The 15,053-nt window shown below is 42.8% G+C and overlaps 1 protein-coding gene across 5 annotated transcripts in view; it reads right to left on the bottom strand.

The window, feature by feature from the left end:
- Positions 1-922: 922 nt before the first annotated feature.
- The window catches only part of KCND3 (potassium voltage-gated channel subfamily D member 3), a 113,696-nt gene continuing 99,565 nt past the window's right edge, over positions 923-15,053 (bottom strand). For 4 of the 5 annotated variants that reach the window (XM_027444753.3, XM_027444754.3, XM_005013678.6 and 1 more), the window contains exons 5-8: positions 11,448-11,540; positions 8,676-8,732; positions 7,478-7,725; positions 923-5,704 (exon numbers count right to left, since the gene is read on the bottom strand). In XM_027444753.3, coding sequence (XP_027300554.1) covers positions 5,500-5,704; positions 7,478-7,725; positions 8,676-8,732; positions 11,448-11,540 — 603 coding nt within the window. In that variant the 3' untranslated portion in view covers positions 923-5,499. The remainder of the gene's footprint in view (positions 5,705-7,477; positions 7,726-8,675; positions 8,733-11,447; positions 11,541-15,053) is intronic. The other variant, XM_072028257.1, reaches the window with a different exon arrangement.

Genomic DNA, 15,053 nt, shown 5'->3' with positions numbered 1-15,053 from the left:
TTCTGGCACAGTTTTTGTGTTCTGAATGGAAGTAGCAGTACTATTCCGGTACACTTTCTCTATGGTATTTTTGTCGGTGTTAATGAACTGAGCTTCACTTTTTTAAAAAAGGAGTTATTAATTGCTATGCAACTTGTATAATTGGCATAGAGAGGTGAAATGACTTCTTCTAGGTCACTTAGTGATTCATCAAGACAATTAGGAGTAGAACGTAGGTTCCTGATACTACCTCTAATCAATGTGCACACTGCATCGTGTTTGCTTTTAAGGTTTTAGAATAAAACCATTATGAAGGGTGTTTATGGCGTCCGGAAATGTGAAGCCTAAAAACTTGAGTTCTGAAATTGCATATCTAGTGCAGTTGCTTGAAGTGTTGGAGAAGTGACTTTTTCCAATCAAGGTGTATTTTATTGGTAAGTTATGTGGAAAATGGGTATTATTTGCCTAATTTTAAAAGCACAATGCAGTCTTTAGTTCAAAGCTGCTGCTGTTTGTAAGCCATCCATGAATGCCGACTTTGTAGCTCTGACATCTGACGTTGATAAAATACTAAAACAGGATCCAAGGGATGTTGCAACCCATAAATTAAATGTGGTTTTAATATACTGAATCTGTTTTATAATACACATAAGATACAATGTTTGCAACCTCTTTACTTAAAAAAAAAAAAAAAGCAAAAAGCAAAATACTTGAAGAAACTTTGCTTCCTCTAGCTGGTATTTGAATTTCATGCACACCCTTAAGCTGTCTTAGCTAGAATGATGGTTTACAGCACAACTATGCTATCAACTGTTTCAGTTTAGGCAAACGGCATTGATTCAAATTTAGTATTTCTGAAAAATATAAAGAGGAACGTATTTTTCTAATGTTTCCTTTTGAATTATATATTAATTTTATTCCACACTAAAGCCACGTGTGTTACTTGGTTTACCTTTTCCCCATTTTACTTTTACAATGATAACTTCATGCAAAAAAAAAAAAAAAAAGGCAGCTTTCTTTCCACGTGGAAAGGAGAATAATTTGACAAGATGTGAAAGTATAATGACAACAGGGAAAGGGAAAATAAGGTGAGAATTATGGCTGAACAGCAGGGGAAAAATCCTTGACATTGAGATCTATTAGTCTGGAATAAGCTCTCCAGGGAAGCAGTGGGAGTCCTTTCTGTGGAGAATTTTAAATGTAATCTAGAGAAAGCAGTGTGATATATTGCAGTGAAGGATCTTGTGCTAGCGGGGCATGGATTACATTTTTATTCTTTAATTTTTTTGTACCAAGTTGTGTTGTCAGTAGCCTCTTCTTTATGGCTGTGCCTAAGATGTTTAAGGAAAAGAAAAGTTGGATTTTTGAAAGAGTAGATGAAAGTTGAAGCCTGGATGGGAAAGGTATTTCTCGTCATTCTTTTACTAATTGGGTGTGTTTCCTTCCATTAGCAATGCAATGCCAGGTGAGAAGTGAGTGAATCGATGGCATAGGCTGAAAATCTGTGGAAATAGTTTTCCCTCAAAAATGAGTTCTGAAAAGAAGCAAAACGCTTGGATGAAGGTGTTGCTTCTCTAATATTTTTAGTATTGCTTTATGAAAGACTGGAAAACCAACCCCCTTCCACATGCTTTCTGTACCAACAATCTCTTTGTATCTTTTTTTCATGAAGAAGGAAAAGCTATCAGAACTTGCAAGGAATTAGAGGGAGGGGGAAGGTTTTTTGAGGTGAACTGCTGAGATGCTATTGAGGTTTTGCTGAGCAGTCTCGCTGATCAGGCTGTTTTGTACCCCCTGCCTTTCAGAAAGGGGTCAGGACTAGAAGCAGCCTGGGTTTCTGGATACTTCTCCTGGAGGCAGCCCACGCCTGAAGAATTCCCCTTCTCCATGCATCAGGAATGATGAGGACTGCAGGGTACGTGCTGGTTTTTGTATCCGTGGCAATGTCTGTGTTTGGCCCTGGGCATGCTTGGTACTGGGGAAGGGGACAGGGAGACTGGTAAGGCAGGGCAGTACTGGGAACCACAGAAGAGAATGGCCCAAGGCCTTTGGCTAAAGTTCTGGTTTGGGAATTCTCAGGATTGACTTGTCTCTATCTCAGAAATGGTTTGTAGGTTGCTATAAAGATAACGAAGAGCCTTGCAGTTCAGTCAAGGTAATTGCTTTCCATTATTGTAGGAAAAAGTGGCTGTGGTACAGTTCCTGCGCTCTTGTGGGCAAATGTTTTTCCTTCTTTCATGCATCTCATTTGAAGGATGTTTTGTTCTGCCCTACCAACCGCTGATATGATGGCGATAGATTCTTGTCTGTGCTGTTTCAATGAATGCACAGTGCTCCCATAATGAGGATGTAGCTGTGTTGGGCAATCCATGAGAGGTTTTGTGCAAGCATATTTCAAGTGCTTTTGGAAACATTACTCACTCTACTTCAAATCAGCATATAAAAGGCGCTAATGCCTCCATTAAAAATATTTTTAGTCCTGTTCCTCTGGGCTCAGACTTCCTTAATTTTGTCTGTCTTTATCCTCTGAACGTCTGTGCTGAAGTACTGACTGCATGGGGCTGCACATGCGAAGTTAATGGTAGAAACCGAATATTTTTGGGCAAGGATAACACTGATTCCTCCTCCATGGAAAAGAACAAAGACGAGGGCTGCCGTAATATGAGACCAGGCAGCCATCCAGAAACCCCAAGGACTGGCTTTCCTCCTTGCTTATATTTTTGCCACTTAAAAACGTTGGTTTTTTTTCAGAAAGCATTTTGATCGATAACAATGAAATGTGCCAAACACGCTTTAGAAAGGGGTTGCTATGATTGCTATTTACAGATAAAGAAATAGATGCAGAGAGATGAAGTGGCTTGTTTACCACTCCACAGTAAATCAGGAGAAAGAAAGGCAGCCCTGAGAGTCCACGTTGAGTCCCTGGCTCTTTGCGATTGTTTACTCCTGTGCATTGGAAGGAACACTGTACCCTATCAGCATGGTAGCATTTAACCCTCATTCTGTGCCAGTATAAATGAGGTTGCAAGGTGGAAAGTGGTGGAGAGCAAGGCCTCTGATCTACAAGGCTGAGGGTGTTCAGATGGGGAGCAGATATGATGACATAATGAAATTAAATAAAGCAAAAGAAGATTAAATTAAAACATCGGGAAAAACTCAATAATGGTAAGATTAACTGCAGTATAACCTCCTACAGGAAGCAGCAAAGGCAGAGCACTTTAATCATTTAAAACAGGACTAAACATAGTTTTCGGTAACATATTACAGCACTGGAATAAATGACTATAAGCTGGTGCAGCTACTGAAGGCTTAGCCATAGCCCTAATATTCCTAGAATGTTGTAGGTTTCTAAGGAGGGTATTGAGTTAACGCGTGAGCCATCTGAGTCCACTGTATAGACTAGTAGGTTAGGAGTGCTAACAAAGCAGGTTGCTAGCTCGTATGTTTAAGTCAGCATGTAGGTCTATTTATCTATCTATACATGTATGTGTCTGTGTATTTATTTATACGCGTATGTGTGTACATGTGTATATAAATATTACATCAGGATAGATTATGACAGATGTTAAAAAACAAAACGAAACATCCCTTTGCTGAATCAGCCTCAAACATGCTGTGAGTAGTTATCTGTAGTGTTGGTAAAATCGCTTTTCAGAAACAAGATACTTGAAATCTATTCTATTGCAAGCTGTTGGGGGCTAGGTTCGTTGCCATTTATGGGTGTGTGTAGGGTCTTGACGGGGCATTTGTGCATAACCACAAGAATTAGCCAGACAGTGTATGACAAGTGGAAGGCTCAGGAAGCGAGAGGTGGGTGGCAGTTTCTCCCTCTGCCCTTCATGGATCACACCTGTTATGAAAAGAGGACTCGAAGAAGGGCAGAATGGAAGAAAAAAAGTTGTTATTCTTAGAGGGAAAAAATCAGTTATGTTTTGGAACTATGTATTTCCTTACAATAACTCATTCCTAGGAAGATATTTGAAAGAGGGGGCTAGGACTGACCGCACCTTAGTTAAGAGTTTTAGCTTCCTGGCAGTACCAGTGTTACAGTTTTTGGTTGACTAGAAGTACATGAATTTTCTCAAACTGACTATAGAACTGCAAAAAGAAAAGGCTGTCTATACCACAATTTATCAAATGTTTTCCAAAATCCAGTACTGCTCCCCCTTCTCAGGTGGATGCATGCTGTATAGCCTGTGCTGGGACCGCATAACTAAAATCGCTAACCTAGTCTACCCCCAAAATCAGTGCAACCCAGAAGCCGTTGATGAGACAACTGGAGCCCCAAGACTGTGAAAAAGCCAAATACCTCTCTGTCCATGCAAGATATTTGGCTGTGGGGTTAATTATCATCAAGTATAGATCCAGACATTATTTGGCTACTATTTACAATGGGTTGTATGATCAGTGCTAGCAAAGAAATTCATACATAGAAAACAAAACTAAAAAAATCATGGGCATACATTACAAGAAACCTCTGTCAGACTTATGAACACTTGATGCAGTTGAGTTCAGTGCTTTCTCATTCTTTGCCATTTGTGTGTACAGTATTAAAAAAGAATCCTACTTTTTTTTTTCCTTTTTAAAAATACAGAACTGGTAGTCTAGTCACACTCTTACAAGTAAGTGATAACAAAAATAGAAAGCGGATACCCATGTGGGACTAAAACTCTACTGAAGCCTGTCTTTTTTTTTTTTTTTCCACAAATATGTTTTCACAGACAATAATTAGCAGACAAACACACTGTTTGCAATTGCACTGTATTGACTTAAAAGGCGGATACAAAAGTGTCTAAATAAAGAATGCCATCCAGGGTGAAATAGGTGTGTGTGTGTGTGCACGTGTGCACATGGATGTGCTGACACATGCTTGTATTTTCCTACTGTGCACTGAATCATGAAAACATGCTCTGCTCTTTGAAATGCAGTGTGGCTCTGTGGTTCTGCTGCACACTCGCACGCACACACACAGAGGAATGGAAATAGGTTTCTGTGACAGGTGGCTTCTTTGTCTAAATCTTTTCCTATAAAAGAAAAAAAAATGTGAAATTTTGGTTGGTTTAAAGGTTCTGCTCCATGAAGAAAAAAAATTCACAAAATCCATTGTTTTTCACCTTTTTCAGTCATTTCCTCATGAATAAATATTATCCATTAAAAACCTTTAAAAAGGTGCTGCGATACACAGTGTTATATTTCTGTTTTCTTTATTGACTCTCTTGTTGCCATGATGATTCCTTCCCTTCAGCCTTCACAGGTAATTTCTGCCCTGTACCATGGCACAACGTACTCTCCATGCAGATTTTACTTTTAACAAAACTCTTCCTCCCTTTCCTAATCCTTCCTCAGTCCAACGCATGAATGCAAGTCTGAAGAAAGCTGCCTCGTTAGGTCTCCATTGCTAATTCGATGACAAAATGTCAGGTTCGTCCATCCAGGCACAATTTGCAGCAAGAAGGGAACATGGAGGTGTGGAGGGAGAGGGGCACTGGTCTTCCAGCCTCCTTCTGTGCATGAGACATCTTACAAGGCAGAGACCTTGACTATGTTGCTCGTGGTGGTGGTAGAAATGTTCGTGGAGTGGCCCGGGCTGCTGGGTGGAGGTCTGCTCTCACCTTCTGGCGTGAGCGCCGGCGGCGTGGGGATGCTGATGATGGCTGTCGTTATCTGGGCAGCTTTGCAGTTCGGTCGTAGCCCATCATCTGATTTCATGTTGAGACTGGAACGACTGGAAAACAGAGTTAGTGGTGTGGCTTTTTTTAAAAGCAGACAGTAGAAAGGATAGGAACGGGGTTTGTTCTTAAGCAGTGTCTTACTCCTCTGAACTAAAGGCACCGAAATACTCAGAAGAATCCACCTAAATGCTCCCCCCAGTTCCTGCAAGGCATCGTTCATTTCTACCCAGTTCACAGTGCGGTTTTTAAATATTCCTCGTGGTTAGGCTACAGCTTTTCACAGGGCAAATTGTTCCGCGTTTCCACTTCATTCCTGCATAATTCTAGTGTAATTAAGAGGGTATCTAAATACACCATACTGTGTACTCCGTCTTTTCAGAGCACAGGTAGTTCTTTCTGAGAAAGAGATGTTGTTTTCCTTGCATTTCGAATGCCTCTTTCAAATTCACTGTCCCTTGATCTTTTCTATTTTTTTTCATCTCTGCAGTAGTTTCAAGGATCTGGCAGCTGGGAGCATTCTTATTAGATCTGCATCAATTGCATCCTATAATTAATTACAGAGTGAAAATGATAGGTTGATTTCTGTGCATCTGCACAGCTACAGGAGTCTGCTATTACCAGCCCAACATGCTCATTTTAAACACAAGGCCTGTCCTTTTAAAATATAAAGCTCCCAGTTGGAAAGCTACTGCTGTTGTTATCTCAGAGTGACTCACCAAGAGGATGTTTTGTGATCTCTCAAGCATCCCAAGAACACCACGGAACCCATTCTGCTCCCTGGTTACCTCAGTCGCAAGCTGAGACTGGGGCATTCTTGGAGCCTGGGCGGTTCTGCCACTGGCACACAGCACGCCCAGCGAGCTGCATTCCACATAAAGTACAACTCAAAAGCTTTTTTTTCTCTCTCTATTCTTTCACAGTTTGGTAAGCAAGTAACATAACTAACAGTGTTGACATTTAAGATATCATTGCTAGCATCTGATATAGCACACACTGGAAATGGGTTCGTGTTCCCCTGAATTACTGTTTCAGGTGCTGGTTTAAACTACTGTCATCTTGAAACTGCAACAGCCTGAGACTTGTTTTGTGCTTATTCATTCATAATTCATCCTCTGAAATGCTGTTCTGACTTCTTCCTGGCACAAAGTAGCTGCTTTGCTGCCCTAAAGGCTGCTTTGTTTCAGTTTCCAGATCCCTTTGATAGGAGTGGGGAGGAGAAAAATAGTAGGTTCAGAAACAGCCCAGTGCTCAAGAAGCTTAATAGGCTGAGGAGGATTTAGCAAGTCATTTCATTACTGCAAGAAATACACAGCAAGGAAAGGATTTTTCAGTAAGTTTTGTGTGAAATGATGCTATCTCAGAATTTTCTATCAGAAGAGTAATGTGTTACTGACGTCTCTCTAGGTGAAAGCTGTGAAGACACCATCGTGAAATTTCTCCTGGTTTGTTTCTCAGTGCTGCTTGTTGCTCACAGCTGTCATTCAGGCTCGTATAATAAAAACCAGTGAGCTGAGAGTCACCGGTGGTAGCACTTCACAGGTAGGTTTCAGCTGAGATTCCTTTTTCTATGTCCTGCCTGGTCAGAGAAGAGCTGCACTAGAGTCGAGCTTTCACCTGGTTCTCCCCCAAAACACTTACAGAGAACAGCTAGGAGCAACTTTCCTCGGGTTGTCATTAGAGGGAGGAAAACAACGATGCTCCCAGCTCTAGACCCTGCTCCTTGGCTGCCAAATAGGCCTCTAAGAAGCTGCATCAAACACTGAGTTGGACGACGTACTGCAGGGCTTTGCATGCAGTAGTTAGCAGCGAGAGCCTACTTACTGTACCTGGTTGTGAGTGAGGGCTGCTCGCTGCACTGGATGTGGATGGTGCTGAGCTCCTGCATGCTACGGAGGCGAGTGGCTGGCACACTGGAGTTGGGAAGGTGAGTGGTCTTCTTGTTACGGCGAGAACAGCAAGAGGTGGTCAACCCGTGGTGACTCGACAAGGAGGGGCTCCGAGAAGACGGGTAGTTCTGCATCGAGCTCTCCATGCAGTTCTGCTCGAACAGCTGCTCATCAATGAACTCGTGGTTCTGGCAGGGGAAAGAACAGCGCCGTTACTCCCTGGTAGCAGTACCGGCCGTGACCCAACAGCAGGATGTTTTCAGCACCACCTCGTGCTAGGCTGGTGGGCTGTGTCAGTGCCTCATCTGTGTAAGATGCTTTGTGTCTGAAAATGTTTGTACTAGGCAGATTTTAAAAAATCACTCTGCCCTTCTGCTCTCTGCAACCAGGAGATTTTGCTGTCCCGCATCCATAGAGGAATAAGAGAAACTGTTGCAGTGACAGAAGCATGATATAGTCTGGTAATACTGCTCTGTTTACGTAGCTGGAGCTGGTTAATACAGTGTCTGATTTTCCTCTCATTTTTGTGTCTGAATTCTGGAAGTGGCTTCAAAGTCTCTGCAATGCCACATGGTTACTAAACCCCAGAGAGGAGGAGTTTCAGGAACCTTTTTGTTTGTTCCTGGGGACAGGGTTGTGTTGTGTTTGGAGGACCATCTGGACCTTTCATGGACTTGCAGGATGTTGTTTGTACTGGCTATTGGGTGCAGAACATACCTGCATTTCACTGTGTGCTTCTATTAACTGAACAGAAATAAACGTGGTAGCTGAGAGTGGGAAGCGGGTAGGGGAAGGAAATTCAGCAAGCTGTAAGGAGTTTTTGTGCTAAGGAACAAGAAATCCTGAAAGAAAGAACTCTTACGCGCATACATGAACACCCAAATAATTCTAGTGTACGTACTTATCCAGCCCCTGTCAGCATCAGAAAGGATGCGAAACAAAAGCGACTATGGTGAAGGCAGCCATCAGTTTTCACTGGAACAACTCACAACTCTCAAAGGAAACGAGCACTGGGTAGCAAAAAGAGGCACGTGCACAAACTCCCAAGGACAAGACCAGGAACGAGAAAGGAAGCAAACACTCTCCAGACACATCACAGAGATCATAGAGAAAGCAAATTGAATTAAAAAGGAAATACCTTGATGGTGGAAGTTCGTACAGATAACAGGGGATCATCCACAAGATAGGACAATCCCTATGGACAACATGCCAACAAAAGATAAAAACACAATTGATTGTCCATTCCGGCATTCAGAAATTTAGTCCCAGCATTGCAACTCTTGTCTCAGCATTCCGGTCGGCTCACTCAAGTTTGAATGGGCAACCAGACCTTCTCTTTTCCAAACCTTGCTTGAATCAGACCCGTTTGTTCATTCCTTCTCACCCTTGAGCTTTTTCTTGAAAATAGAACAAGGCTGGTTACAACTTTATTGCTTTGATCTTTTGAGAGCCACAGGCAAAGGAAAACAAAGTTTCGGCTGCTGATTCACAAGTAATGAATTGGAATTGCATTGCTATTGGGTCACCAATGGATATGAGTTTTGGTTATGGTCTGTGAGAACATAGAGGAAAGGTTTGGGTTGAAGGACTGGATTCAATGCACTCAGCATTTGGAGAAGTTGTGGCATGTGAATGTCCATATTCAATGCGGGAGTCTGGAGGAGTGGAAGAGCTCCTCTTCTTTGAACAAACTCCATCTGTTGTGTTAATATGACAAAGTAGCCTTTATTATGGCAGCCACACGTACTTGAGAGTCACTTTGTCATTTTATACACCAGATTTCTGCGCCATTCACAGCCATTCAATTATAAGACTGTATGCTCATGGCGACTGCAGATACTGTGGCAATAAATAAAGGCACTTTTCGAATCTTTCTGCCTAGTTTGAGGAAAGGTGAATTGCCCATTGAAACAAGTGTGCAACCATGGTACATTCCTCATTCCATTCCTGCAACTTCATCACAAAATGACTCTGCAGTGTTTAAAAATTCGTTTTTTTTACAATCTAAGGTTTTGGGGGGAGAAATGCCGCATTGTATTTTATGAGTTTATTTGAAGCTTAAGAATCACAGCACAGGCTGATTGAACAATTTGGATTGGTAACTTGAGACCAGAATCCAACCTAGCTGTGTGATTTAATAAAAAAATCCATGGTAATAACTGGCTGAAATATGTGGGGGAAAAAGCATTAAATACGGTGCAGATTCTCCCTCTAGGTTTTCATTCAATTCCGAGTATCATTGTTATTGCCAGTCATTGCTGAAAAAAGCAATGTTTGAAACGTTTTCAGCCACTGAGATTCACTGAGCAGGGCTGCGTGCTGGAGGCAGCGTGGCTTTGTTAATGTGGCAAGCCAATACATCCACAAATTAGGACTGGCTTTGTTACTTCCAGCACCCTAGCTGGCCTGTTGGTAATGGAGTGACTCACGTGGCTCCCAGAGATGCCCACGGTGCGGAGGTCAGAGCGCCTAGCAGCTTTTACAAGGTTGGGGCCTTACAAGAGCAGACCCTGGAGGCAGGGCTGCCAGCTTTTGTTTGCCTCAGCCAGTTTGGTAAAGTTTTCAAATGGAAGTATTCATGTGAAATATGGGTCACAGCAGTAAAGCTTTTAAGCATGGAGTTCTAAACCGAAGAGTCAGATTGTGAAATATCTGCTTGTTATGTAACATCCAAAACTGCTAGAGACAACGGCAAGATGAGTCTTATCAAATGGATTCAATAGTCATTGATACAGGAAGAATCAGTTCACTGTCCTTAGAAAGGTGACCTTCTTAGCTCATTGTGATAAAGCAGCTGTGCTCGCTCACAGGTCACTGTAATTAACCAGTCTTCTTCTTCCAGTGTATCGCTGAAGCCTAAGTGATGTTATTCCAGCATAAGCCAAACTATGGAAGTGAAGGTGATTTGTCTAAAAGAAAGCTCTTGCAAGTCAGAAATCAAAAGTACATTTGATGATGGATGCAGATAGAAAAAGTCATGAATATTTCAAATGTTAACCTCTCTTCATTCTTTCTAGAATGAATCATGGTATAGATACTATGTTCCTTTACTGCATAACCTTTTATATAAACCTGGAAGTAAAACATACGTATCAGATAAATATCTGAAATGTTCCAAGAGACTTCTGTGTACAGAATAACTTAATAACAAAAAAATAAAATTCTTACACCAACACCTTGCACGACACAAACAGAAAAGTCATTGTCAGAGAAACTGCTTGGCTGGCTCTGAGATAAATTACCGTGTCTTGCGACCAGGAAAGATACATGCAACCTTTAAACCCACTAAGAGAGTTCATCTGCTCTGCTCCATAAAAAGGGCTAAAGGTTGATTTTTCCAGCCTGGTCCCCGGTTGGCACAGACCAAGTTGGGGTTTGTACTCGCTGACAGCAGCTTCTTCCTCTTAAGACAGTAGAAGCGTCCAGTGGTAATAAGTGGCACAAGCAATGAGTACATACAAAGTGGGACTGACAGCACAAGACAAACGCAGTTTGTTTCTCTTTCAGAAGCACTGAAAAACTTAAACTCAGTATGCAGCTGGTCTATAGGATCTCCCTAACCCCTTGCTGAAAAGTTATTTGTATTCCAGTGAACTGAGCAACCTGCTATTGACTCTGTACTGGTGTAAGTGACCGGAGTAGCAGACGATCATGCCCCTATCCCTTTGTACAGTGATTTTTTTTTTTTTTTTTAAAGACTCAATGAAATTGAAATACATTTATTCCATTGTAGGGTATTCTGGGGGAACGGGGGTGTCAGTCTGCTCTGGCACAGCTTGGAGGTCCACCTGGGATGTGTGCCCACCCAAGTGGCAGTTCAGAGCATCCTATGTGCACAACTTGTCCTTATGAAGCCTGGGACAGGCACAAAGACTTAGTAAGATGTAGAAAGGGTTGTGTTGCTACTTACGGTTGTTTTTTCCAGGCAGTGCAGCAGGTGGTGATGTTGGCTTTCAATTAAGGAGGTGCCTTTAGTCATATGCTGTTCATCTTCGGTGGATCCCTAGAGTCAGAAAAAGGGGAGGGAGGAACAAAAAACCCAAACCAGGTGTAAAAGCATGAAAACAAACAACCACCAGCTTTCACAGGGATAAAGATGATAATTTCAGCTTTGTCATCTCTCAGGTTTTTCTCATGAATCTCATGAGAGTAACTATTCTTTTTTTCTTTCCTTAATTATTTGGCTAGTACTCAGGTGGGGCAAATGAGCTTTGATTCAAACCCAGTGTGTTTCTAGCCATTTTGTAGCTGTGGAGGAAACACTGCTGTTGTGTGGTGGAAAGGCTCTGGAACCAGAAGGTAAATAAAAAAAAACCTCTGCTGTTTTATTTTTCCTAAAGCTGTTAAGACTTTTAAACTTGTCGCGACCTTTGAGTGCCAACAGATGTGCCTTGGACTCTGCTGTCTCTCAGGAGACAAAGCGTGTGCTGCCTTAGTTCTGCTGAGCTGCTGGCTCTGCTGGCACTGGCGTGTGTTGTGCTGGGACCTCCCAAGGCACAGCTCAGCGCCAGGTCAGAAAGTGTGAATGTGGGTTTTATGTGTCAGACTTTGTAATGCTGCTCCTGGAGGCAGGACTCCTAGGTCTGTCTCTTCTCTATGTGAACATGGCCAACTGTTCTCCGCACAGCAGTGGTGAAGGGTTTACGTCTATGTGAAACGCAGCAGCAGTTCCCTAGGAGGAGGGTCTGTCTCCTTTTGGTTCTCATTGAGCTGGGGCTTTCTCTCTGTAGAATGGGGTCCTGTGTTTGATGTCTCATTAACACGGTGCCCAGGAGCACAGCAAACTGAGAGGGAACCCCCTGTGCATCACCTAGCACAAAATTCAAACAAGGCAAGCCTGCCCAAAGAGCTCCTGATCCAGATATTTGACTGGCTGTGCAGTGAGGGACTGGCTTTCCCCTAATTCCCCGTGTGCTCAAACGGCTTAAATGTGGCTAATAAATTTGTGAGCTAATCCAGAGAGTGGGGTGTGTTCAGAGTCAAACAGGCAGATTGTACCTTTGGGGAAGGGATTGGGTACAAGTGAGAGTATTTATGTCAAAAACATGTTAAAAGGAGTGGTCCCTCCTAGGTAGGTGTGGGAAGAGCTGGGTGGGATAAAGCTGCTTTTGGCATAGCGATCTGAGGAGTCAGCAAGACTTATTGGGGCACTCCTGTTGGTTTATTTATTTAGCTCATGCAGAAAGCCTGGCACTGAGCACTCATTAGGGTAGCGATAGGCCGCCTTAGTCACCCTGAGCAGGGGGAGGGCATGCAGAGCTCTGTGCTTCTGATCTCTGTGCTGCATCAGTGACTCAGGTGCTTGCGTTCCCCAAACTGCAGCATCTGTCACTTATGCTGTGATCTGGTGATCAGATACACCTCAGAAATTGAAGGAAAAGCAGTAATAGTGGTTGTTTAGAGAGTTTCTGGGATATTTAAGAGCCAGTTATTTTTCTCACTCTCTCTGTTCTGCAGTGGGAGGTTTAAAATCTGGGTTGTTTAGGACATTTTTTCACTGCTCCTGTTTAAAGTCCTTGATCTTAAAATTCATTGCAGTTCCGTGACACATTAATCTGTGCATGCCTTTGGTGGCTAGCATTTCCAAAGACAATTACATGCATTAAAATGGCAATTAGGCGTTGTGCAATGTTTCCCTGTGCTCCCTAGTAAGGGGTGCCTGGTGCCTTCTGTAATGCCTAAATCTGAAAGTCAAAACTGGGTGTGCATGGCTTGAGTCTCTGCTTAGCCACAAACCAGCAGGATCTGACTGGTCAGGACAGAAAGTGGGTGGGATGGGAGATGCAGCAGAACCTCTTGGCAGAAGTGCCAAGACTTTGTTTGTTGCTCTAAAGGGGGTCAAATTCAGCTGTGCTTAAGGCATTGCTTTTAGATACACCCATGTGGCACAGTGATTCACTGCAAATGTGCCATTTCCTGGATGGCTCTGCAATCCTTAAGTGAAGGCATAACTCTGTCTCTGACAGATGCCAAAACATCGCTGAATTGGTACACTTAGAAAGCTGACTTTCTGTACGCAGAATTAATAGATTCCTGTGGGAATGCTTCTTAAGCAGGTTATGGATTTTTTGTTGCTTTTGTTTTGGAAGGTTGAGCATTCCCAGAAGTATTTTTAAGAGTAGCCTAAAAAAAATAATCAGTTCCATTCTTCTTATTAACAATCCTCCTGGTGAACTAACACAGCAAGCAGATCCTGTTCCTACCCTACTGAGATTACTGACTCTGGTGAAGTCTGTGTTGGAATATTTCCCAAGGAGGTCTCTGCAAGCCTTAAAGCAAATATAAGACTGCACTAAAACGCTCTGGAAAAGGAGGGAGGAAGAGCAGATATTGCAAAAAGTATCTTTATGAGAGGATTTGCTTGAGACAGAGACAAAGCTTCCCTACTTTTGGCAGAAGACCGAAGCCAAATGTCACATTTTGGCAGCACGATTCAGTCTCTTTCTCTGCCTTGCATTACAAGGCAAATGTTGCCACTGATGGAAATGGATCAAGGGATGGCAGTGACCAGGAATAGCATCAGTGAGTATGATTCCTACCTTATCTTTTCACCTTTTTCTTCAGCCAGATAGGTGTTTTTAGAACAAGAAGGCATGCAGCCTTTCAGAACATCCTAGCACGCAAATTAAGAGAGATCTGCAGGCACTGCACCTTGAACAGGAGAGTACCAACGCTGCACAAACGCTTGGCATTTTGATAGTGCTGCTGAGGGCTGTGTACCTACAGAGATTGCATTAGTGGTACCTGTGTTACTGCAGGCAAACAAAATCTCTGTCTTCATTAGGAAGTCTGGCTGTAAATGAAAAAAATGGTGGGGGGAGGACGGGGGCTGGCTTGCTGTTTGAGCTGGGTGCCAGTTTTGCAGGGTTTGATGCCAGCTCCCATTCAGTTTGTTCTTGGAAGGCGTTTGCTGAGCTGTTGGTTGCTTCGAGGGAGACTTAAACACACTGTGGCATTGGTTCTGAAGTCCAAAATGTTTCCACTACAGAGGTATCCCCTACTTAGTGCTTCAGCACACGAAATTGGACGTTGGTGAACTGAGACGAGCTGGTTCAGTGGTTAGACTGTCCCTCGCCGTGAGAATGGCTATAAAGCTTATCTATGGCTAAGCAGATTCTGCTTGTGAAAAGGGACAGGACCTCACAACCTACTGTTCCTAGGATATACGCTGCCTAGCATTTTAGCTAAAAGGGAATTTCGGCTAGCTGTACAAGGAGATTACCACTAAGAGGATATGTAGGCTGCTGCCATGGGAAGGAGCTCACCATCTCTTGAGCTCTTGTGACATAAAGCCCACTAAAAAGCTCTCTAAATGAGAAGAAAAAGCTCCGAGTACTTGGTGTCTAGATGGCAAATGCAAAATGCTACAAATCCACGTCTCTAAAGTCTGTGTTCTTGCTAGGAACAGAATTTCTTCCTGCTGCTGTCCTTGGATCAATCCTTTCCTTCATGTGTTCTTTATTCTGCTGCAAGGCTACAGGCTGAAGACATGCTGTTCCCTCGAAAGACGCCGTTA

The sequence above is a fragment of the Anas platyrhynchos genome, chromosome 27 (assembly GCF_047663525.1).
Source record: "Anas platyrhynchos isolate ZD024472 breed Pekin duck chromosome 27, IASCAAS_PekinDuck_T2T, whole genome shotgun sequence".
In the NCBI taxonomy this organism is placed as follows: domain Eukaryota; kingdom Metazoa; phylum Chordata; class Aves; order Anseriformes; family Anatidae; genus Anas; species Anas platyrhynchos.
This window is presented reverse-complemented; position numbering and strand designations above follow the sequence as displayed.